The sequence below is a fragment of the Erithacus rubecula genome (assembly GCF_903797595.1).
Source record: "Erithacus rubecula genome assembly, chromosome: 1".
NCBI lineage: Eukaryota > Metazoa > Chordata > Aves > Passeriformes > Muscicapidae > Erithacus > Erithacus rubecula.
In genome coordinates, this window is record NC_136658.1 from 101207713 (window position 1) to 101233421 (window position 25709).

Genomic DNA, 25709 nt, shown 5'->3' on the forward strand with positions numbered 1-25709 from the left:
ATATTCTTGTGTCTGTTCATTTAACCAGAATGAAAAATTTGTTTTATAAAATATCAAAAAATTTGTCTTTCAATTGAAGATGACATATTTTTCTTATTTAAAATATTTTCAGTATTTCAGTCAAAAAATATTGCTATGGTATTTATAGAATCAGGATGCAAAAATGTATTTCAGTATAATAATGCATTTTGTTTGCTTTATCTAAGGAGTTTTAATTTTGAATGTATTCTAGAATATAGCATAAGTAGAGAAAAGGAATTGCTCTGATGTTTTGATTTTGTCTTTGAAATTCAATGCAGCTAAGCACATCAGTGTGCTTACCTGATCCACAAAGGTACCTGAGGAAGCTTTTTATCTGAATCTCATGGGATTTGGATTCCTAACTCAATTAAATCCTTTCTATTTCCTTAGATTTGCTTCAACCAAAACATTCATACTAAGCTTTAAAGTAAACTTTGGTGGAAGGTGTAAAGTTTTCTTCTCAAACTCAAGTTGTAGTGATTTTAATTTCCTTTGCCTAATGAGATTAAAGAACTGAATTACTGTATTACACTGGTGACCTCCTTCTCTTTTGTAAGCTGTCTCAAGTGTGGCAAACATGTGGCATGTGACATGTAGGACCAGAGGAAATGTCAAAGAGGGGGGCAAAGATTCACAAAATTTAATAACTTTTATAAGCTAAAGCTTCTTGACTTAATATGGACCAAAAAAAAGGAAGGAAAATGCCATATGCTATAATAATCAGAGTTCTTCTAAAATAGAAAAGAGCGTACAAACAGATTTATAATGACTTTTTGTAATCCTGGAGTGCAGATTTACTATAGTTAATATTTTCTCTTTAAAGTTCAGTTAATATTGTTGTTTCTTGCTGAGTCTTTCATGAAGTTCCTTTTGGATTAAAGCACCATGCTTGTACTTAATAGCATATGCAGGAAAAGAGAATGCACCATAAAAACATGATATAAATATTTAAATAAAAATTAGTTTCTGTTTTGTAAGAAAAGATATCCTTTCCTTAGGCATTTGATGGTGAATTATCCCAGTGTTGTACATTAATAGAAGGTGTTTTTGTGGTTTGCTTTATTTTTGTTCCCAGAGTCTGTTATATTCTACCTTTGGTAGTCATTAAATAACAGGGTTTGTTTTTTTTTTTTTGGGGGGGGGGGGGGTTTGGTTTTTTTTTTTTTTTGTTTTTTTTTTTTTTTTTTTTTTTGTTTTTTTTTTGTTGTTGTTGTTGTTGTTGTTTTTTTCTTTTGTTGGTTTGTTTTTTGGTTTATTTGGGTTTTTTGGTTTTTTTTTTTTGGTGTGGAAGAGGACCTACAAACTGACAATGACTGCATTTTTTGTATTTGGCTAAAACATATTTCCTAATCATTATGATAGTTGGTACTATATTGTGTGCTGGTAGTAAGGTTCAGAGTAATGTCAAGAATTTATTTTTCCTTTTAGTCATTCACACAGAAAATGTTAAAGTGCTCTTGAAAGAATTGCAAAAGAGAAGAAAAATGCATCTTCTCCAGAAGCTGGATGCTTGTCCACATGCACACAAAGCAGAGCACCAGTATTTATTATTTTTTTAAACTTTTTAAGATATGTAATAACAACAGAATAGACTGTTGCAAGGACAGTAATATTTTAAAGTGAATGTGCCACCTTCTCAAGATACAGCCTTATGGAGGGGGCAGCTTGGGGGGATTTTTCCCATCTTCAGTCATTATTTGACCCTGTCTGGTGGCAGCACAGAGCAAGTGCTAACCTGACCTTGCTGTGGAAAATCCCTCTGGTCTCCCAGTGCAATGATGGTCCTTCCAAGCATTGATGGCCATTTCCAGCAATGATGGTCCTTTCCAGCAGGGATGTTCCTTTCCAGCAGTGAGGGTCCTTTCCAGCAGTGAGGGTCCTTTCCAGCAGTGAGGGTCTTTTCCAGCAGGAATGGTCCTTTCCAGCAATGATGGTCCTTTCCAGCAGTGAGGGTCCTTTCCAGCAGTGAGGGTCCTTTCCAGCAGTGAGGGTCCTTTGCAGCAATAATGTTCCTTTCCAGCAGTAAGGGTCATTTCCAGCAGTGATGGTCATTTCCAGGTCACACCAGGGTGCCCTTACAGCTGTCAAAGGCCACAACCTCTCTGCCCTTCCAAACCTCTCTGCCCTGTGCTCCTTCCCTCCTCCCAGTCTCAGCTTTTGGTCCAGCTCTGCTCCACTGACCTGCCCCAAACATCCATGGGAAGAAGACATTATTCTCTCTTCAAGTGTTTAAAAGTTTCTGGACTGTCTCAAATCTGCTCATGATTACTAAAGACTTGCTTAGCAGGTTCCTAATGGCACCATACATTTCTATTAACATATTGATATAAATATTGACATCATATCCCTGCTCAAGGGCAGTGCAATTGTTAGGTCAATTCTTTTTGCATGTAAATGCACACAGTAAACCAAATTGAAGCAGTGCTAGACACTAAATGTTATTAAAAAAATTCTTCCCAGCTTTGGGAAAAATAAATTACTTTGTCATAATGAGTAAAGAAAAACAAAAACTTCCTAGAAGTGCTTTATGTTCTCTAATGCTATACTGCATTCTAGCTTTTGTTTAATTGCAGTTTTAAATATAAATAGCTGTCTGACACATACATGGCTTTAAATAAATCCATATTTGCAGTTTCAGTCTAGCAGGACTACTTGAAAGCAAGAAACAGCCATCAAAACCACTAGGAGTTGTCTGCAGCTAACATATTCTTTCACAAAGAACCTTGATATTTTAATTCCTAGATCCCAGTTTCCATATATTAACTTTCTCCCAGTATTTTAGGAGTGAAAGTAATGTAGAACAGAATAATAAACATAAATATGTAATTTTTTAAATATGCATGCCTCAGATAGCATCATATATGGTTAGAACTTTTAATCTTTGAAATTTTAAAGTAAAAATGATACTTTGATTCAAAATCTGTTTGAAATAAAGTGCTTCTTTGGGCTTCACATCTTTCTGAAGCTCTCTCTTCAATTCTTTGCATTTCTGAACAGTACTAATCACACAGTCATGATAATGTTTAAGAAATTTCCACCAGATAAGTGAAAGCAATAAGGTAATTATCCTCTCCTATGCACGTTGTCATTTGATTAATCTTAATCCTCTTGAGTTATGAACTAATCTGCTGAATTTTCTTATATTTACTGCAAGTGGACAGTTCTCATATATTTAGTTATTGCAGTCCAGCTGATATTCAACAACTTTGCTGAAATTTGATACTATTTAATATAGTAGTTAATATTTAATATAAAATTTGATATTAAGTGGTTGAGTTTTTTCTGGAAAAAGTTTAGAGGTATCCAGTGCAGCTGTTAGTCGAGTGCTGCTGAAATTTCAACATGAAAAAGTCCTTGATCTTCCTCATAATCTCCAAATAAAGCTACTGGTGAACAGAATGTATTTTCAGAAGCAGTTTCAATAATTGAGAGATTATGGAAAAGATTAAATAATTTGCCATCTGCTGTGCAACATGATACTGCAGTATGGCCCAGAGATTCTCTTTTCTGGGAAATCTCCTTTTTGATGGAAAAAACCGTACCCTTACATGTGCTTGTTTAATTTTTAGAAATTAGTTCAACCTCTCCCCATGGTAGTTCTCTTCAGGCTGAGTTACTATTTTGTTTCAGTTACTTTGTTTCTGTGGGGAAACAAAATTCTGGAGGGAGGTTTAAGACCAGCATGTACCAGACTTTACTTCCTCACATATTCATGTTGATATTCTATTTCTAAACATATATATGTAATTTATATACATAAGATTATATAAAAAGTTACACATTATATGGAAATTGTGTGATAGTGAGATGGTGGATGCTGTCTTTCAAAATAAATCACAGTATGTTTGGGGAATATGGAGGAAAGAAACTTGAGCTCTTAAGGTTGTGTAAGAACTGCAGGTAATCTGGTACAGCCACAGAAGGAATACAAAGGATTTTGTGCCAACACCACCAAAGTTGTGGGTTTGATCCCAATATGGGCCATTTACTTGAGAGCTGAACTCGATGACCCTTGTGGGTCCCTTCCAACTCAGATAATTCTGTGATTATTCTGTGAAAAAACTGAGGATGTAGAACCGTCCTCGAACAAAGTTTTATAGTAAATATGACAAAGAACCAATTAATTTCATATGGGCACAGAAAATAATGCAGTTTAGTATCAGGCTTTGGAAATTAGTTTAGCAGACAAGCTCTTGTGTTTTGTGGCTGTTGATTAAATTATGCTGCCTTACATCTCTATGCTATACCTGTAAATGTACTGACAGTGGCTGAACTGAAAATGAATAATTGAAAGAAGGTAGCAGACAAAAGCACACAGAAGATTGGAAACCTGTGTGCCAGGTCTGGCCAAGATGGAGTTATGTTTATTCACAGCAGACTTTATGGTGTTGTGTTTTGGATTTGTGACTAAAACAGTGTTGGTAACACACTGGTGTTTTGACTCTTCCTGAGCAGTGCGTGCACCACAGGACTTCTCTTTTTCCCATTCTGCTCTCCTAGGGTGGGGGCCAAGAGACTGAGAGGGGACACTGCTGGGACAACTCACCCAAATTGCCCAAAGGGATATTTCACACCAAATAACATCATGATCAGAAATAAAAGTTGGGAGGTTTTGGCTGTTGAGGTAACCATTGTTCAGACATTGGTGGCATTGCTGTGCTTGTGGAAGATAATGAGAGAATGCTTGTGAATCATTTGTGGGGTTTTTCTCCTCACTTAATAAACTACTGTTATCTTGACCATCAAATTTTCTTTTGCTTTTCCTATTCTTTTCCCCTGTTCTGTTGCATGTGTGGCTTAGTGATTGAGAAGATGTGTGGGTGCTTGTTGCTGGCCTGGGGTCAATCCAGCAGAACCTGATCAGTCAGTCTAACTAGGATACATTTAAAATGTGTGCTTACAGAGCTTCCCAATTTATATGACATCCTAAAACAGAATAAGAGGGTTTGAAAGATGTGAAAGGAACTGAATAAGCAACACGGAAAAACTCTTGGTTTAGAGTAGGAACTTAAGAATGTAGCATTTTCTGCTGTTACTCTGTCTTGAACAGTATTTTTTTCTTTAAATAGCTTTTGTGGTTTAACTTTTTCTGCAAAATACTTGTGGTAATTAAAGGATTAGTAATAATTCAGACAAAAATTCTATTTAATTTGGCTTAGATTAGGCAAAAGAGAGAATGACATAAAAAACTTCCCAGCAGATCGACATATAGCTATTTTCATGATTATTCTGCCTCTAAGTAACCCAATACCTAGGCACATGTACTCTCTTTCTCGTTTGGGGAGTATTCTGAAGCCAAGAAACACAGTGGTTTTAATTAATTTATGACAAGACATAGATTTCTTTATTCGTTATTCCTCTTCCTATACTAGCTATGTGCATTTGCCAAAATTCCTCAACTACCACATCTACCATTCTTACAGCACCTCTGGAGTTGGGAAAAGTGAAGTTTTTAGGAACTGACTTATTTAATAGATGATAATATCCAAAATAATTTTTCTGTTTCCCCGAAGTGTCATTCAGCATCTTTTTCCATTACTGGCACCCTCTCGTAACAGACACTACACAGTTTTAGACTGAGAACAAAATGTATTTTTTTAGCCTAAACTATAATTTTTGCATGATTTTTCAAGAGAATGAAAAATACCATTTAAAAATGAAAATGTTGCATCCAACAGAAGTGCATATAGCAATGTACAAAGCTGCAATAGCATTCGGTGAAAAAAGAAATTTAATTGCATATAAAATACCTGATGTGGTCATTTGATAATATTAGTACTAATCTGAATTTTTTTTTTTTCATTTTTCCAATTTTATACTGGTATTAATTTGAAAAGGCAAAATCTAAGCAGTCTAAGAATAGAACTGACCATGTTCTCTCTCATCTCCATAATGAGTTGTTTCTATGCTCTGCTTCTTCATTCCTGTCAGAGCTTATTTTTGTATCAAATAAAAGCATATGCAAACCAAAAATAGACAATCTTTGCATGTCTTCATAATGAGAGCCCACACTAGAATACCATGTGTTATGTTGGGTAGAGTTAATTGGCTCAGGCACTGTAATGAGTGGGCAATAAATAATAAAATCTTAATTTTAATTTTTTTTTATTTTAATGCTAGCTAGTCTAAGCAAAAAGCAGAAAGTAACAAGGATGGTAAAGAGAGGTAATCCCGAACAGACTGTGATTTTGATTATAAAATATTGTTGTGAAAATTGTTTTAAAAAAAGTAATCCGGACTCTAAAGCGTCCCTCAGTGAAGTTTTGAAATGCTGTTTTATGAGCAGCCAATTAAGGAAAACCTGTTTTCTTGACCTGTTATGCCTTCTATTTGTCCCTCTACCCAAGGATCTTACAGTACATGTACAACATCCTTTGTTTGATTTCTCTACCTATTATATTTACTCTCCCTGCATACTGCCATCTTATTTCTGCATCACCCCGTGCCTTCCTTGACAATTTTCCAGCTTTAGGAACAAGATCTGGTGCTTTCTCCTTTATACACCCACTTTTCAGAATTTTTGTGATTTATGATATCACTTCTTTGTCAGGTTTGCAAATGCTTCATTAAAAGACTTGAAGTAGCTGACTGATAAATAGAAGACACAGGGACATTGCATTATCCTCTTTATATAAAATTAAATTAAGAGCAGAATTACAAGCATAGGTAAGCAGGAAAAAGTAAATCTATTAATTTTAATTTTATTAAATATTATTAAATGAAAAAAAAATAGATAATTTGCTATTTCTTTTACAAATATTTTAGGAGAACTGTTTTTACCTGCCAGACCTAATTTGTTTAGATGTCTGGAAATCAGATTTTAACCAAAGTATTGAAAACATGAAGACTTTTTCTAACCCTGAAACCTATATATTAAATTGAAGCTTTTGAATGAGACCAGGTTGTAGCAGCTGATCCTGTAGTTATTAGCTTTATATTTTTGTCCTTTTAAGCACTGAATTTTACCTGGAAAATTATCCATATGATACCAAAAATTAAGGGGAAGTCCTTCTTAGTAATGTTAAATATTCTGTGTGTTGGGTCCTACCCGGCAGATGCATCCTGTAAGACACTTGTTCATTAAGCAGAACGATCTCATAATTAGGACAGTGATGCAGTGTGCTTTGTTTCATATCCTGAAATCATTCAAGGAAATAAGTGAATGAATAATATTTATCCTGGATTCAATATTGTGCTATTATGTGTAGCAATAACTGAAAGCATATTAAAATAGAGATCAGGGACTATAACCTTTCTTTTGAAGGCAGTCTTGAAATTTCAAAGCTGTTGAATTATTCAAGTATTTTTCAATTTGTAAAAGATGATTGACTGCTTGATGATGTGAAGATATAAATATAAACATTGAAAAGTACTGAGTGTATCTTTTCCCCATAGTTGTTTTGAACCACCGTAATTGAAGGTGTGATTTTGTGTCAGTAGCAACCATAATTAAGAGAGGAAACATTAGATAATTTATTTGGTCAAAGTCCTACTTTTGCACAAAGGAAAAAAAATACAGTCAAGGTAGAAATGGACACAGTTACAATATGAAACTGAATAGAAATATTCAATCTATTTAATATTAAAAAAACTGAATTAATATTAATCCTTTGTTGTTTTATATCCCTATTTACAAAGCCAGTAACACGTTGAACATGTAAATATGTAGCATTTTTAAGGTTGCAATGCCAATATAAAAAAATCAAAATAATTTTGTGAATATATGTTTGGGTCTTTTAAAAGGTATCTTTATGTTCTTCAAGGAATTTGGAAATTTAGTTTTTGGTACATCCAAGTTTTTCTAGACTGAGAAATTCACGTGTGCTGTACACATCACAGCAGAATGTACATGGAAAGTACTGGTTATGGTGCATGCATGCTATCATCATCTGAGTGTTCACAGTAATATTTTTAAGGACATGACAGTCTGTTTTTCTTTTCATTATGTGGTTTTAAGCCTCTCTTTATGTTCCTCTTTTACTGTGGAAAAGGAAGCATTTTATGCAGAGATCGACAGTCATCTCCTGAAATATCAGCTATCAGAAAGTATCACAGAAGGATGTCTGTATCTTATGATGGGAATGATGATCTTCTATTATATCTGACAAAATTGAATTAGCACCTTCACATAGATTAGCACATAGGCTGAGCAGCAGTGTGAGGATTTTCTTGGAAGATTTTTAAGGTATTAAGCCTTCCAGCTGTAATAAGGTTAATACAGTACTAAGTGACTTGAATGTCAGTGTTGGCAGTTTAAGTGGTGTAATATTTCTGAAAGCAGGAAGAGAAACACTCTCATGTTCACTTCATTCAAAGAGAACTTTAAAAAGAGGACATATGTTTCCTTAAGGTTATTACTGAGTGCAACTGTAATCAACACAAAATTACAGAATGGTTGAGGTTGGAAGAGACCTGTATAGGTGATACAGTCCACACAGAAATGGTCTTTTGGCATCATGTCTCTCTGGCTTCTATATACCTCCAAGAATGGAGAGTCCACAGCCTCCTATGTGAATTTCAGTAACCCTTACAGAAAACAAACAAAAAAAATAAAAGTTTCCTGGTGTTCAGAAAGAGCCCCTCCTGTTGCAGTATGTGCCCATTGCCTCTTGTCCTGTTACTGGGCACCAGTGGCTCTTTGCACCCTTGCTTCAGGTATTTCTACTCAATACTGATCCCCCTAAGCCTTCTCCAGGCTGAATTGCCTCAGCTCTCAGCCTGTGCTCATAGCAGAGATGCTCCAGTCCCTTAATCAGCTTTGTGGCCTTTGTTGGACACTGCAGTCTCCACGTATCTCTGGTATTCAGGAGCTGGACACAGCACTCCAGGTGTGGGCTCATTAGTTCTGAATCCAAAACACAACACTGTAGTAGCTGCTGACAAGAAATTAACTCTCTTCCAGCTGAATCTAGGACAAGTAGATATTCTCTTAAAATATCTGGTGCAACATTTTAATGTGATTTTTGCCAAAAAAGTGAACAAATAGTTCAGTGGATGCATAGATAAATCAGATAATCCTTAGCAGGTTTTTCTAGAATCATAGAATATGCTGAATTAGAAAGTGCCCATCAGATCATGGAGTCCAACTCCTGGCCCTTCACAGGACACCCCAAGAGTCACACCCTGTGCCTGAGAGCATTGTGCAAACACTTGAACCCTGTCATGCTTGGTGCTGTGAGCACTTTCCTGGAGAGCCTGTTCCAATGCCCAACCACTGGCTGAAAAGCAGTTTCCTGATATCCAACCTAAACCTCCCCTGGCACAGCTTCATGGCATTTCCTCAAGTCCTGTCACTGGTCATGAGAGTGAAGAAATTGGGACCTGCTGTTCTGCTTCTCTTCATGAGGGTGTTGAAGACCAAACTGAGGTCTCCCCTTGGTCTTTTCAAGGCTAAGCAAGACAAGTGACCTCACACAGCTTCCCCCCAATCCCATCACCATCCTCATGGCCCTCCTCTGGCTGCTCTCAATAGATTAGGGATTTTTTTTTAATATTGTGGTGCCCAAACTGCCCCAGCAGTCGGTGAGGCTGCCCCAGCCCAGAGCAGAGCAGGACAATCCCTCCCTTGCCCTTCTGGCCATGCTGGGCTGGTGCCCAGGACACGCTTGGCCCTCCTGGCTGCCAGGGCCCTGCTGGCTCAGATTCAATTTCCATCACCAGGACCCCCAGGGGCCTTATGAGAAATATCATGCTGAAACAAAGTCAGTGGCATCCACCCTGCATGATTAATCCTTCATCCAATACAAAGGGCTTGAAATGTAGTTGGTGTTATTCAGCAATACATTCTCATGGATTCTGCAAGTTAAAATAATTGAGAACCATTAAAACTGAATATCCTGAGAGAGAAGACATAACTTACAGACTAATAATGTAAACCAAAGTGTACTAGCTAAATTAAGCAGTGAAAAGCAAGATTACAATCTGATGATAAAGTATGATGAAGAAGTTATTACCTGTTAACTTATAAAATGAAATTACTACTGCTTGGAGGTGGCTGTTAATTCCTTTTTGGCATTGGGATTTAGAAGTAGAGAGAAATAAAATCAGGTGAGAGAGAATGCTCTTTCAGAGAGGTAAAAATGAAATGATAAAAGATGTAATTGAATTCTGGAATGAATGAGAGTTAGTTTCTTTGGTCCTAAGGGGAAGCTAATAGTGTAGCTTTGTTTCCTTTCACTTCAATTTATGCATGAGCACAACTGAGTCTTGTTAGGGCTTTGTAACAAGTTACTAATTTTTAGGAAATGTTGTGTGGGAAAATTAGAACAAGAACATGTTATTTTCTTTTCCTGGTAATAAAAGTAAATGCAGAAGGAGACAGTCCAAAAATATATTAAATATTTGTTTGTGTGCATTCTGTTCACAATGCAAATTCACTCAAAACTTTTAAATCTTTTTTTCTTTTTTTTTTTTTTTTTCTCCATCTTTCTATATTGGATCAACTTAGGTTATTGCTTACACAGGGATGTGTGAAAATGTCTTATTTTGCATTTTTATGTAATATATATATATTAAATATGCATTTATTTAACATTTCTCTTTTTCTTTAGCATTCTTGTTATGTTTCTTATTTCTTATTATATATGTATAATAAGTATTGTGTCATTATCCAAATATAGGACTCAAAAAATCCCTACTATGTTTTTCTCCCAAGTAACTGATCAAAACATTTTCTACCTTGCACAGTAGCTATAATTCTCTGTTGAAGTCAGTATTCAACCGTTTCCAGGATGAAAATGGAGCTTTGCAAAAGTTGATTTTCTAAGATGCTATCTATCTATCTGAGGTCTTTTGAAGTTAATAAACTGTCAAATTCCAAGACAAAATATTTATATGATACATATATAGTAATTTTAAGATTAAATAAATTGTCCTCTGGATCTACTGATTGATTTCTACTGACTGGACTGGAGCCTGTGCTGAGACAGTGCACTGAGTTTTTTAGTGTATGAACCTAGTAGTGAATTTTCATGGTTGAAATTAGTTAAGAAAAAAGAAATAAGCTTTTGTTAAGAAAGTGATTGTAGAAAATAGCTCATTGCCTTTTCTTGTTTTGGTATTCTTAACTGAAAATACAGGGGAAGAAGGTGTGAGTTTGGTGTTCTTTTCATTCTAGGGTTTAGTTATGTTACTGAGTTCAGAGTGTCAAATTAATTTAGTTTTGCTTTCTGACAAGCAGTTATTATGGTATTGGTAAGGGTTGATGTTATTCAACAGGAAAAACATGAAAACCTTCATAACCATAATTTGTGATGTAGTTCTGGAAATTAGGATTTCCAACTAAGATCTTTTTAACATGTTCTTGAATAATCCAATTATATTACTGATAGTAATTTTCCTGGAAGTATGTTGGGGATTTTTTGCATCTTGTCTTATTGTAAAGACAGTTTCTTTTTTTCTTTCAAATCTATCCCAAACATTCACATTTTTTCATTCAGACCACAGTTCCTTGTCCTCATATCTTCTGAGACTTTCACTTACATGGTAACCCTGAAGATATTTGATTGATACAATTTAGATGGTGACACCCTGTGAACCACATGCCCTCTGTGTTTCACTAGTTTAGCTTCAGTATTTTATAACTGGTCATGCCAGAGTGGCACAAAAGATAAAAGAGCAATTGTTCAGTTATTGCTCAGAGATTATCAACATTTACCAGTGTATGTCCTAATAGCTCTGTCCACTATAAACAAGTACATGACATAAACATCATGAAAATTCAGTTAATTTTTTAGGGATAAAAAGCATACTGCTGGTCCCTCTATGGACTTCTTTTTTTTTTTTTTTTTTTTTTTCAAATGCAATACTTTCCCACAATAAAGACTGCTGTGTGAATAGTGCTTTCCAAAGCCTTTGACAATCTCTTGTCATTTCTCTTCTCTTGTAGCTGATGGATGCACTGACTGGTCTGTGGATTACAAGAAATATCAAGTTCTAGTGGGAGAACCTGTTCGTATAAAATGTGCACTCTTTTATGGATATATTAGAGCTAATTACTCCCTAGCCCAAAGTGCTGGACTTAGTTTGATGTGGTACAAAAGCTCTGGACCTGGAGATTTTGAGGAACCTATAGCTTTTGATGGAACCAGAATGAGCAAAGAAGAAGACTCCATTTGGTTCAGACCAACAGTGGTACAAGACAGCGGGCTCTATGCATGTGTTATAAGGTACTATATTTTAATATACTGCATTTTCATTGACCAAATATGAAACAAGGCTCTTAATAATGACACTTCTGTGCCAAAGAAAATTTTTCTGACTATGTTCTTTTTTCTTCTCCTCCTGGCATTCCCTTCCCTGAAGGTTTTTTATACCTGATTAGAAATTGCTATTGAATGTTTTGAACATATTTAATTTGCTTTTGTATAAATTTAGTCATTCATAACAAAATCTAAAATTTGTAAGGTGGTTGGGACTGGATGAATAAGTCATCCGTCCCTTTCTCTGATTCTGGTTTTGGAATCACTATCCTAGAGTTAAAAAAAAATAAATAAAAAAATCTTTGTTTTTTATATTCATATTTAATTTTATGTGGATTTCATTAAGTGATTTAACTTTTTCTATAAAAAAAATGTTATTTGATGTTAAGTAGTTGCATCAAGGTAAACAAAAGGGGAAATTTCAGCATTTTTACATACATTCTCTGGAATTACATTTGGCTTAACCTGATGGTAGAGGCCAGGTGCCAGATATCTTCCAAAAATATTTAACTTTCTGATTCATCAAGTTCTATCACTAGAAACTGGACTGGATTCTGCTTCTGCTTTCTGCAACAGGCATTCAACTTCTTTTTGCATTTTTAATGTGATTTACCCTGAGGTGTTTTTTCAGCCCTTTACTGTGTTCCTCTCTATTTGAATAACTATAAAAGTGGTCTTGCTACTAATACAATAGAAAGAGTCAAAAGCAAAATGTAAAGCAACTGGGTGGCTAGAAAAGGAATGCACAATGCAGCTAGTAGAGTGATGCAAGGAAAATGGAGAAATTGTTTTATCAGGTTTACTGTCTGCCACTTAAAAAAAAATTGTTTGTTTGTTTTTTGGTTTTGTTTTTTTATCTTGGATAGAGGAAGGGGAAGCACAGATTACCGTCTTTTTTTGCTGAAGAAGATTTTTACTAAACAATGTGTTTATAAAAACTTTATTCTTTGAGCTCTTTGTATAACCTGTGAGACATTTCATATCACATTGTTTGTCCACTAGCATATTCAACATTGTTTTCCTGATGATGACTGTTCTCTTTAAAAGAAAAATTCAAAAACCTACAAATTAAGCTCCCTAATGAGAATCTTTAGTTATATTTGGATTGATATTTTCTGATAAGCTTGTAATAGTAGCCATAAAAATGAAAACAGTTTTGTCAATTATTCTATAATGCTATTTAAAATATCATAATTAATCTCCTCTGTTTATATAAAGAAAACCTTAATTATCTGATGTTACAATTTCCAGCAAGTATAGATAAATGCTGAATTTACCTACTCAGACATACTTTATGTTTATCATATCAACCTGTATTCATGGCTCTTTTATTTAATCCAGGGGTAGGTGGGACCATGTTCTAATCTGCTTTGAACTACTGTGGTGGTTTGCTACCAGACAGAAATTAGACCTACAAATAAACCACTCCTTTGGCAAGAGAGGGACAAAGGCAGAGACTATGGGTTGAGATAAGAGTTTACTGAAAGTGAACAGCAGTGAAATAAGAAATGCACAGTAATAGCAGCAATATCAATAGCAAATTAAAGGTGTTTTACACTCGTTGGGTGCTCACATCTTGACCTAATTCTGCATGGCCACCAGGACAGACAAGATGCTGATGCTCTCCACAGGTTGTTCCCTGTGGCTTTGCCCACACAAAGATGGTTTGGCAGCTGTTCCTGTGCCCAGCACCATGTGCCTTTTCCCAAAGACAAGTTGGTGGGAGCTTCCCATAGACAGCTTTCCCCATCCCTAAGTCCAAGACAATGAAAACAATGATGGACAGACTTCTGAAAGCTGAATTGTTCATCTTGCACCAAGCTGCCACTCTGTTGTGCTGGCTCAGCTCTGGTTTGTTCCCTGCAGCTGCTCCCACACCAGCACTGCCACTTTGGACCACTCTGCTCCACTGGGGTGCAGGCTGCTGGTCAGAACCACATCCCAGAGCCACACCTGAGGAATGGGAAGGGCATGGGTAATGGTGGTAGAGGATGGGGTCAATCCTATACACCTCCCCTGCAATGAAGAAAGGGATGTCACTCACAGAGATGCTTGTTATTTATCATGTGTGGACAGTGAATATAGCTGGACCAGCTGCACTAAGAGTTAATTCAAGTGCAGCTTCCTGAAATTATGTATATGTTACACAAATCTGGGATAATAGTAAATAATAAGTAGTTTCTGACAAAAATTCTCCCTTTAAAATTTCAAAAGCAGCTGAAATATTGTTCCTATCAAGAGAAAATTTATTCATGTATTCTTTCCCTTCTCTGCCTGAAAACATCAATTATAGTGACTCTAGTCACAACATAATATCAGCATATGTCAGTGAAACTGGAGTTCTGCAGTTGGGTCATAGTGAAGATTTATATGATTTAGAATCATAGAATCATAGCATCATTTGTAACATTTGTTCTATGTTTACAATTGGCCTCAGCCCATCTATCCAGCCTGTCCCAAATTCTCTGCAGAGCCTTTGCTCCATCATTCAGAACAACATTCCTGCCCAACTCATTGTCATCTGCAACATTACTGAGGGGGCACTCATTGCTCTCTTCTAAGCCATCAATAAAAATAAGCAGAACTGGCCCCAGTAGTGAATGAACCATGGGGAACCCCTCCAGTGATGACCAACAACTGGATATAGCACCATTCACCATGACTCTTGGGACCTGGCCATCCAGCCATGATTTATATTTATGAACATATTTAATGTTTATGAACATTGCTTTGTTAAGCTGCAACATTTAGTGGAGAAAAATGCATATGAACAGGTCTTGTTCAGAAACATAAGAAGTGTCTATAAAGAATAACGGCAAATAGAGATGACAAAAGAAGTTTAAATAAAACATTACAGATAATATTATAAATGAAAAAAAAAATTCCATGTTTAACATACTTAAATTAATTAGGTACTTATTATCCATAAAAATACTGCCTATGATTAATTTAGTGACATTCAGCTTTGAGGATTCAAATTCAGATGACAGCAAAGTTTCAAACAGAAGAGCAGCATCTATGGAGGTTGTTCAAATCTATTTTCATCCCCAGTTGGTAAAAACCTGAGCATCTGCTTCAGTATCCTTAACTTATTCTATTAGTAACACAGAGTACAGCATTTAGACATAGAGACTGAAATAGTGTGAAGTGTATAGAACTTTCGGAAGGAAGGAAGGAAGGAAGGAAGGAAGGAAGGAAGGAAGGAAGTAAGGAAGGAAGGAAGGAAGGAAGGAAGGAAGGAAGGAAGGAAGGAAGGAAGGAAGGAAGGAAGGAAGGAAGGAAGGAAGGAAGGAAGGAAGATTAGATGCATTGGAATACATATAGTGAGGAAGGAAGGACGGAAGGAAGAAAGGAAGTACAGAAGGAAGGAAGGAAGGGAGGAAGGAGGAAGGAAGGAAGGAAGGAAGGAAGGAAGGAAGGAAGGAAGGAAGGAAGGAAGGAAGGAAGGAAGGAAGGAAGGAAGGAAGGAAGGAAGGAAGGAAGGAAGGAAGGAAGGAAGGAAGGAAGGAAGGAAGGAAGGAAGGAAGGAAGGAAGGAAGGAAGGAAGGAAGAGGAAGGAAGGAAGGAAGGAAGGAAGGAAGGAAGGAAGGAAGGAAGGAAGGAAGGAAGGAAGGAAGGAAGGAAGGAAGGAAGGAAGGAAGGAAGGAAGGAAGGAAGGAAGGAAGGAAGGAAGGAAGGAAGGAAGGAAGGAAGGAAGGAAGGAAGGAAGGAAGGAAGGAAGGAAGGAGGAAGGAAGGAAGGAAGGAAGGAAGGAAGGAAGGAAGGAAGAAGGAAGAAGAAGGGAAGGAAGGGAAGGAAGGAAGGAAGGAAGGAAGGAAGGAAGTAGGAAGGAAGGAAGGAAGGAAGAAGGAAGGACGGAAGGAAGGAAGAAGGAAGGAAGGAAGGAAGGAAGGAAGGAAGGAAGGAAGGAAGGAAGGAAGGAAGGAAGGAAGGAAGGAAGGAAGGAAGGAAGGAAGGAAGGAAATCAGATTATTGTCTACTCTTGCATTTAAGCTTCATTACCCTTCCCATGACCTTGCATGTCTGAAGGTAGAGGCCTCAAATGTAGCAGTATTTCTATTGAATTTTTAAGGTCAGCTTTAATTTTTGCTGTTTAGCTGTGTTTAAAATATCTGTATTCACATCAGTTACATTTTCTGTTTTTATATTTGCACATATACTCATCCATCCACACATACAGATACTAAATTGTTGAATTGCATAACATCCCTGCCATATAGTTCAGCTAGTATATATTATTTATCTGACAGAAATAAAATATAATGCCATAGATATATTTTAAATAACATAATATTAATCATCTCAAAAAAAAAAAAATTGTTGAAATTGCTTCCAAATTATCTTTGTAAAGCATCACTATCACAGTATAGAGTATCTTTTTTTTTCCCCTCATCATGACTGGAAATGTGAGATTACTGAATTTATGAAAAAAATAGTTCTTTATCTTCATCCTCTGAAAATTAATTTTAGGTTTAGATAGTATAAATTTATCTTGTTAGATGGATGTGTTCATCTTCAAATACAAAGTATCCGTTTTCTCTGATTTTAAAGATAAAATTCTGTCAAATCACATCAATTATGGCTTAATAAATGTAACTATTTACTGTCAATTTCTGTACAGTTAGTTAAAATAATCACAGTTATATGAATGATGCATTGTTATCAACACATAATTATTTCTTTAAATAAACCTGAAATAATAAATGGGAAGTTTAAAATAACACATGTAATTAATTTTTAGTGAAAACTCCCTTAGTCTTTCTTTCTTTTTATTTCTTTCTTGCTTTCTTGCATTCTTTCTTATTTTCTCTCTTTCTTGCTTTCTTTGCCAAGAAGGCTAACCATCCACAGTAGGAACTGATTAAATTACCCATTCAATTTAAGTAGAATATATAATTTACATTTTTCATGCATGAAAGATTGTTTAAATAATTGTCAGAAATCTTGAACACGGAATATACAAGGAAATCTTTGCTGAAGGAAATAGGGAGCAAAGAAAAGAAATAGAATCATCTTTTCATAAACCTGGTGGAAGAATATTTCTTTGTCATCTTGAATAATGTAAAACACGTTTACAGATGGGAATTGCTATTTCTGGGTACCAACCATTTTTGAAATCTCTCTTACCTGAGGAGGACCTTTTATCCTGGCTATATATGCTTATAAATATTTTTATTTCTTTATAGAGTTTTGAAAATTATTATCTTAAGAAAAGAGTGAGCGTTCATATAAAAACCACATATCAAATCTGAATTAAAAAAACCTAACCAAAAACTCACACAACAACATCAAACAACAGATAACAACCAAAGAAACCAACAAACAACCCTCCCCCCCCCCAAAAAAAAAAAAAAAGGGAGAAAGTATCTTTAAGTGACATCTTAAAATGGTTTGTCTTAAAAGTTTGTAAACTTTAAAAAAGAAAAAAAGTTCCCTAGATCTGCATGAGATCTTTGCTTATGTTTATGTGTATTATTGACAAAGGAATCTGACAATGGATAAGAGAAATAAGCTTTCTCAAAGGAATACCAAATGAGCCAGTAACACTCAGAAAGAAGGAAGTCCTGGAAGAACCTGTTATTCTAATGATTCCTTTAAGGCAGTGTCAGGACTCACTGTCCTGGGTAACAAGTGACAGGACACCAGGACACAGGGTGCACAGGGGTGACTGTGGGGGTGCTACATTAACAGCTGGACTCGAGCATCTTGGAGGTCTTCTCCAACTTTAGAAATCCTATGGTTTTAGAAAACAACAACTCTGACTGCCTCTTAAAGTGTTGTCTGAGTTCAGAATCAAAAATGAGATGAACTTTCTTTGGTTCCTGACTTTGTTGTCATTTGGTTTCCAGAGAGTGCAGGGGGTAACTAACTGTGCCTTCCTTATTCTTACACTCCATTTGGAAGCTTGTCTGAGCTTTTTCCAAGGTCTTTTTATGAAGATGGCAACTGTCACAAGGAATCTGTCCCTTATTTTCTTAAGTTTGCCCCATCTCCTTTTCAAATGCAAGTTTGGTAGGCTAGTCAGATATTCATGTGATTTTTGACTGTAATTTAGGGAGGCTTGGTGAGTTGAAAAGCCTCAGGCTAACATTAGGAATTTATACACGTTGGGTAGCTGGAGCTTACATTTCTTGTTCTGTACAGATGGCAAAAGCAGTTGCTTCTAGAAATAAATGGGAGATTTTATTGAAGTTAATGCTTGTTGAAAGTCAGGAAATTGAAATGTACTCATTCTCCACTCCCCTGTCCTGACACTGCAGGAGGTCAACATTAGCATCTTCATTGTACAGGATAAACACCTGTGTTAGGAGAAAACAAATACCTATTACTGAGGAGATATACAGTGCAGGGTATATCACATTGTGGAGTTGGAATAACTTATGCATAAAGCTAAATTTCAAGGTGTATTTGCTATTTGCTTGGTTGAGTGAGAACTCAACAATGAAAAACCAGCTAACAAGCATAATGATAAATAGGAAAAAAAGCAATATGACCCTTACAATGGGTGGAGTCATGAATAAGTGAGGAGTCTTGATGGGCTAGAACTGAACAGGTTGGTCCACGTAATTCTTTTATGTAAGACTAAAAGGATATAAAAATTTTTACTGAGGGCAAAATAGCAGAATAGAGGAAGAATATTGATATTTGAAAAAAAGAAGAAATTAGTGTATTTGACTGAGCAGAAGACATTGTTAATATTGCATTTTAGCAGCTCTGAACTTATAGGAGTACATAAATAATACTTGAAGAAAGATTTAAAGGAAAGCCTTTTATGTGATATCCAGTTTCTTTTACTGCTAATTCTTTTCTTGTTGAGATATTGCTTAAATACAGCAGAGTAACAAATAACAGTTTGACTATTGCTTCCACTGTTTTATTAGAGGTTTTTTAATTTCTAATTAAGAACACTTTCAGCAAATTAGGTTTGCCTTTTGATTGCCATTCTTCTGCTCACAACTGAATTAATAATTCTGACCAAAAAAGTAACACTTCAGATCTTATTTCAACAAAATAGTAAAATATGACTGTAGTGTTTGGTTTTGCATATGTAATTTAAGAGAAGAAAGTCCTAACAGATAATCAGGTTACATTACTTTGCATTGTTCATAGTAAAAAAATATAGTTTTATTGTAGAGTAGGCAATATTTTATGTGATTTACACTCTGCTTCTAACTTTATCCATCTTAGAAAAAGTACAAAAACCATGCAACAGAATGGAATAAGTGGCTTTCCAGCTGCCTCTTTAGCAAATGCAGAAGGAGAAAATACAGATAAAGTTAATTCCATATAATAGACATTTAAGTCAAGGATCAATTGTTTTCTTCACAATGCTACAAAAAAAACAAAAAAAGGGAGACAAAGGCAAAGAAATAAAATTATTTTCACTCATTTTCAAAACAGTGGCTTTTAATAGTTTCAAATTGTTATAGATTTTTTTTGTTTCCTCTCACAGATTTCAAAACAACCAAGTTGTATTGCTTGTAATAACACAGGTCACCTGCTTGGTCATTTAAGTTTGCTGTTAATATCTAATACTGTATTTTGAATCTGCCCTGCAAGTGCTTACCTCTTTACATACAAGGTATTTGTGGATATCAAGTTGAGTTTAAGCATCTAGTTTCTAAAAAGCTTCGTGTCAATTGTTTCCTTTTTAAGTTCTCTGTTCTCAGGACAGAAAGCAATTTAACTGATGTTAAAATATAGCTGAGTTTTGATTCCATTATACAGGAATAGGTGTCTAATGCTGCTTTAGAGGCTCTAGGAGCATTTCCAGGACACTTCCAAGGGAATGACATATTGACACTAAATCTGGAGGAGGCTGAATGTGAGATACATTTGGGTAAGCCACATGCCACTGTTCACCCACTCTAAGGTAAATAAAATGGGCTTTTTGTGGCTTTTAAGCTAAACCATTTTCTAGACTCCATCAGGCAGACTGACAGCTACAGTAGGAGTTTAGATGTAGCACACAGGTGTATGAATGTAAGTGGATGACAGACTGAAATGTCTTAAACTTCATTCCAAAATAAATTAATTTAATTTGTGTGTTTCTACTACATACATTAAAATGCAGTGGTTGGTATGAAAGTCAGGGGACATATCTCTGTATGTAGTGTTATGACATGAGGTCAGCATTTAAACATATTAAACTTATTTGATGAATTTATAATGTAAGTAATGGAATTTAATTAATTTATGATCATTGTTTTTCCAAAATGCAAAGCTATAATAGTGATTGAGGCTCAAAATTTATCAGACTGACTTAAAAGCCATCAGTTCTAAAAGTAAGTCTTCTAGTAATTAGTTTACCATTTCCAAGGTTTCTGACCAAAAAATATTACAAATCATCCTTTAGAAAAGGGAAAGGAAAACATCAGCTGTGAATCTTTATTCAGGCTCCCAGAAGTATCAAATATTAGATGATCTCTGATGAAGTTTTGACTTTTTCAGAAGAGTTCAATCTGAAAAGGGGGTGTGTGCCATGACTCAAAAAGGTTACTAATACAGTAGAGACTCTGTAGAGAACTTGCCTATTGATTGCTTTTTTGCTACCACTATGGAAAGAGTAAATGAAGTTGGGAAGAAGGTGCTGTGTTTTCAGGATGTTTTTGGAACAATTTGTTAACATTTCACAGCAATTAGAGTATTTCCCACAAGCCAAGACTGAGATAAAGCAGTCCTAGCAGCAGTGACAAGTTTTTTCATGGTCCTTGTTCTGATCTTTGCTTCTCTCTCCTCTTCCTTCACAAAGCAGAGACAGGCACCCAATATTCCCAATAATGATGAAGAGATTGTGTGATTGTTGCTCCCAGCATAAAAAAGAGTGGGAAGGTGAAGGCCTCTGTCCCTTCCCTTCAATCTTCTTCTCTATTACCAAAAAAAAAAAAAATTGTTCAGGAAAATTCAGATGCAAATCAGGTGGAAATTTGGAAACTTGCTATAGTAATAACAAAATCAGCGAAGGAGAAAATAGTGGTAAGATTAGCAGTGAAGAATAAGTAGCCTGCAATTAAATATAATTTAATCAATTGATGAGTTTATTTCATTTCAGTTTTCCAATATATCTAACAGAATATTTTTATTTTTGGCCATCCAGTAAATAATTTTATAGGAATTATGCCTTCTAGTCTAAAGCACAAATATGAGAGGATATGGAGGGAACTAGAGGAAAAAATACCAATGCTGATGTTATTGAAATATTGCCTTGAAAATGTAGGGCATGAAAGAAGCAAGTTACTTGCTGAGTCTGGCAATGTCAAAATAGCAGGTTTTTCAAAGGATTGCTGATGCACATGATTGAATACTTCAGTGTAAAGAGAGTAGAGTACTTGGAGAAGTCATGTGAGATCTCAAAGTGACTGTGCTAGAAATAATAACATGATATCTTGTAACACCTAAATATTTTGAATTAAAATATTTCACGTCCTTGTTCTATTGTCAGAAAATCTGAGTTCACATGTAAGCAAGAGGTAGAGAAAGACCCATGCTTGCTAAGATTCCATTTCATTATGAATTGTTTCTTCAGTTCCAATGGTGTCTATAGAATGAGTAATAAGTGACTCTCTTTTAGTAAATATACCCCTAATTGGTGGTATAATGATGAAAAATATAAATTTGCCTTAGTTTTTTATTGTCTTCTTCTTACAGGAAGACTTAACAGATAGAACTTATTTGTAACACTTAATATAAGTTCAGATATTCTCACTATAGAGAGAAACTAATGAAATTTGCATATTGGGTGCATGTGTAGTGTTATGATCTGTCAAAGTAATATGGCCTGATAGTGCTAATTTCAAAGGTGATGAGAGTGACCAAACAAATCTTGTGGTATTTAATTGAAAAAGCTGAGAATATTATCAAAGGTCAAGAATGTCTCTATAATCTTCATTCAGCCTATTACTGTGGTAAGCATTGTGATATAGCATTTGAATGCTAAATTTGGACTTTATTTAGAAAATTAATTAAAATTAGACAGTTGGGCTTCTATTTTCACTTATTTCAAGAGCTATTTTGTGCATATAGATGTACACCCTAGTACACACACACACACATCCATAGGTGCCCAACTATGCTCAGCATACATATAGATTCGAATATGCATTTATGTGCAATATTTGAAGATACATGTCTTTGTATATAATAATAGAGTCACAGGGGTTGGAAGGAACCTTAAAGATTATTTGTTTCCAATCCTTTGCCATGGGCAGGGGCACCTCCCACCACACCAGGTTGTTCAGAGCCCCATCCAGCCTGGTCTTGAGCACTCCCAGGGATGGGCCATCCACAGCTTCTTTGGGCTACCTGTGCCAGTGCCCCAGGATAAAGAATTTTTTTCTAAGACCTAAACTAGACCTGTCCTCTTTTAGCTTTAAGCCACTCCTCTTTGTCATATCACTATTTGCCCATGGCAAAAATCACTCTCCATCTTTTTTTGAAGCTCCCTTCTAGGAGACTCCCTTCTAGAAAAGTCTCCTCAGAGTCTTCTCATTTCCAGGCTGAACTAACAAAGCTCTCAGCCTGTCCATAGGTGTCACAGATAACCTTCATGATCTTTCTCTGGACCCTTTTCTGCCCTCTCTAACCTCTCACATCTTTACTGTGCTGGAGGCCCCAGACACACATGGATCTGTAGCTGCAGGAAATAATAGGATTTATGACTTTCAGGTCCAGGTACACAGCTATTCTCAATCTAGATACCATGATCATTGTTACATATTTCAAATAGCAGCCAGTAACCCCCAGCTGTGGTATGTTATTAAATGAAGAGCACAGATTCAAATACACCCTTGTGGTGGTTGATAATGAGTAATGACACTCACAGGCAGTTTCTCTATGTGTGACATTATAGCTACTAAAATAGCTATTGTTCATGTTATCTTCAGTGCTGTTTAAAGTAGGACTATTAATATGGTACTTTGCAGGCAAAAGTTTAATCAAATGCATTCAAATTTGTGTGCTCATTATCAGTGTTACATACTAAAATCAGCTTTTCTGGTAACATCCTTGCTTTTGGCTACAGTTTTCTTGTACCTTTTCACCGTTTGTGGATCCTTGGAAAAAGGCAAAGCTTAATAAAAATTAAATTTATTTCAGCATAACATTTTATATTGAGGCAAATGAAAAATGAAAGCCCTGATCTCATCTTTTAATGAAAGTGTACTTCCAGAATCCTTTTCCTCTCAATGCTGAGGAAAGAAGCATAAGGTGCATAGACCTTTAGACCTTGTATCTCTTCAGCAGCAGAACAGAGCAGATTCTCAACATCAGAAATCCCCAGATTTTACTGCCAGAATACAGGCAAGGCATGTGTGTGACACACTGTCCTGCAGTTATTCTGCATAATGCTAATAATAACGTGTAAAAACTGAAAGATGAGGCTTCTAAACCAGCATCTTTGCTTAACTTGCTTCAGGACCCCTGGATAGGCAATATTCCAGGACTGACAGTCATTGGATTTGCCACAATTCTCAGCTGGGCTGGAAAAGAATATCTTGAAAATGAGCACTTAAACTAGTACTGCAAAAAAACAAGGCTTTACCTGAGCTGCCATTCTGGCTTCAAGGCATCTGAATCTCATTTGCTTCAGGAGCAGTTGTTTCTCCAGCAAGCAAGGGCTTGCACTGTTACCAAAGTGCAGAAAGTACAAGTACTTGTAGAAAACTCTTCCCTCTCAAAGCATTTGAGTTTTCGACTGAGATTCTGATTTAGTCACTGGAAAATGACTGATAACTTCACTGGCACCTGGATTTGCAGTTATCCATTTGTATTAAAAGTTTTAGATTTGTTTAAAACTACAAATACATTCTTTCCTTCTATCACACTAATGTGTTTTCATTTGAGGTAAAATTCGAGAGTTTCTGGAAATGTCCTTCATAACCACTTAAAATCTACACTTGAATGTGAAAGTCCTCACAGCACTCACTGAGAACTCAGTTAAGCAGCTGGAACTCAGGAATTGAGTCTACATTACTTACCCATGGAATAAGTAATTTTTTCAGCTACTCATGCAGTCATTCCAAGTACATGTCATTTAATGGTCACTTTCATTCAGTCAAGGTTTATTTGAAAGGAGTTAAATCTAAGGATTGAAATTTTCAGTTAACTCTACAGTGAAAAATCTAGCTCTTTAAGAATTGTTTGGCCTAGGTTTTCAGATTGGGCAGAAAAAGGAAAAATATTTTTCCTGGGAGATTGCAGCCAAATATTCTAGTTTGAAAAGTGCAAGTTTAATGAAAAACCTGGATAGTGAAGTGATAAAACTATAAACTATAAGTTTATAAGGAAATTAAATCTTTTGTATTCAGTTCAGGATATGCAGTAAGTAAAACCAGGACCTGCATACTGAGCAGTAAGATAGGAAGAAAGATGTGATCAGAGAACATTTACTGGGGCTTGCACATCCAGAGTACCAAATCTGAAAAGAAAGTGGCTGAGTGGAGGAAAGACTGGGGGGAAAGAAGTGTTCTCGTGCTATTTAAAGATAACATTGTAATATAGGCACACAGGGTGGCAGGATTAAGGAACCTTTAATTATTGCATTCCTTTACATCTAGTTTTTTTACATCACATTTTTTATTCAGGTATTTAAAAAATACAGATTACATGGCAGCAAAGTTATACGATTTTAATTTAAAAGGGGTGTGCATACCTGCTAAAATTAATATATTATCTCCCACTCTTCTGTCCTATGAATTTCACCCCAGGCTCTCTAGCATTACAGGTAGAAAAGTTATTAATAAATCTTATGGCTTTACTGCTATCAAAAATTATATTGAATCCTTGCCCTTGTTAAAAACATCTCTAAGACGGCACTGAGATTTAGAAGGGACACACAGCTTTCACATTTTTTAGGGTGCTTAGACATTCTTAGTCTCCCAGGTAGAAATGAGAGAGCCAAGTGCCCCCAGGCAGGCAGAGCTGATGCTGCAGGGGACACTGAGTGAGTGTCAATCTCCCCTCTGCAGAACACTTGCTGCTACATGCCAAAATACCCTCTCCCCAAAAGATTTCCTTCACAGCAGCTTTGCTTTTATGCTTGGTAAGTGTCAGTTCCTTTTCCTGCAATGGCAAAGTTGTGTTCATCCATTCACCACTGGAAGTGAGAAGAAGAATGGCCTCAAACAATGTGAGCTCTACTGAACTGTTATGATACACTGACAGTAAATACTCCATTTGTGCTCATTGAAATTGCTAATTTTTTCCATTTGGCTCTCAAGTGCTGAACCCAAAACAGCATGCAAACTCTTTATGGCCCTCAGGAACACCCTCTCAAACACAAGCCTGTTAAATATTCAAGAGGTATTATGTTAGAACAGTTATCTGGCCTCAAATATTTTCTACTGCTTTTGAAAAAATCTTCAGTTTTTCCATTACAAATAGTTTTCCTTATCATAGCAGACTTGTTTCTTTTTTTTTTTTTTTTTTTTTTTTTGTGGGAACTTTATTTATTTAAAATCATACAGGTCCCAGCATTAGACCTGTTGGTTG

The 25709-nt window shown here is 35.8% G+C and overlaps 1 protein-coding gene across 1 annotated transcript in view; it reads left to right on the top strand.

Moving 5' to 3' along the window:
- The window catches only part of IL1RAPL1 (interleukin 1 receptor accessory protein like 1), a 661715-nt gene that overhangs the window by 348001 nt on the left and 288005 nt on the right, over positions 1–25709 (top strand). The window contains exon 3 of the mRNA XM_079311813.1: positions 11909–12188. Coding sequence (XP_079167939.1) covers positions 11909–12188 — 280 coding nt within the window. The remainder of the gene's footprint in view (positions 1–11908; positions 12189–25709) is intronic.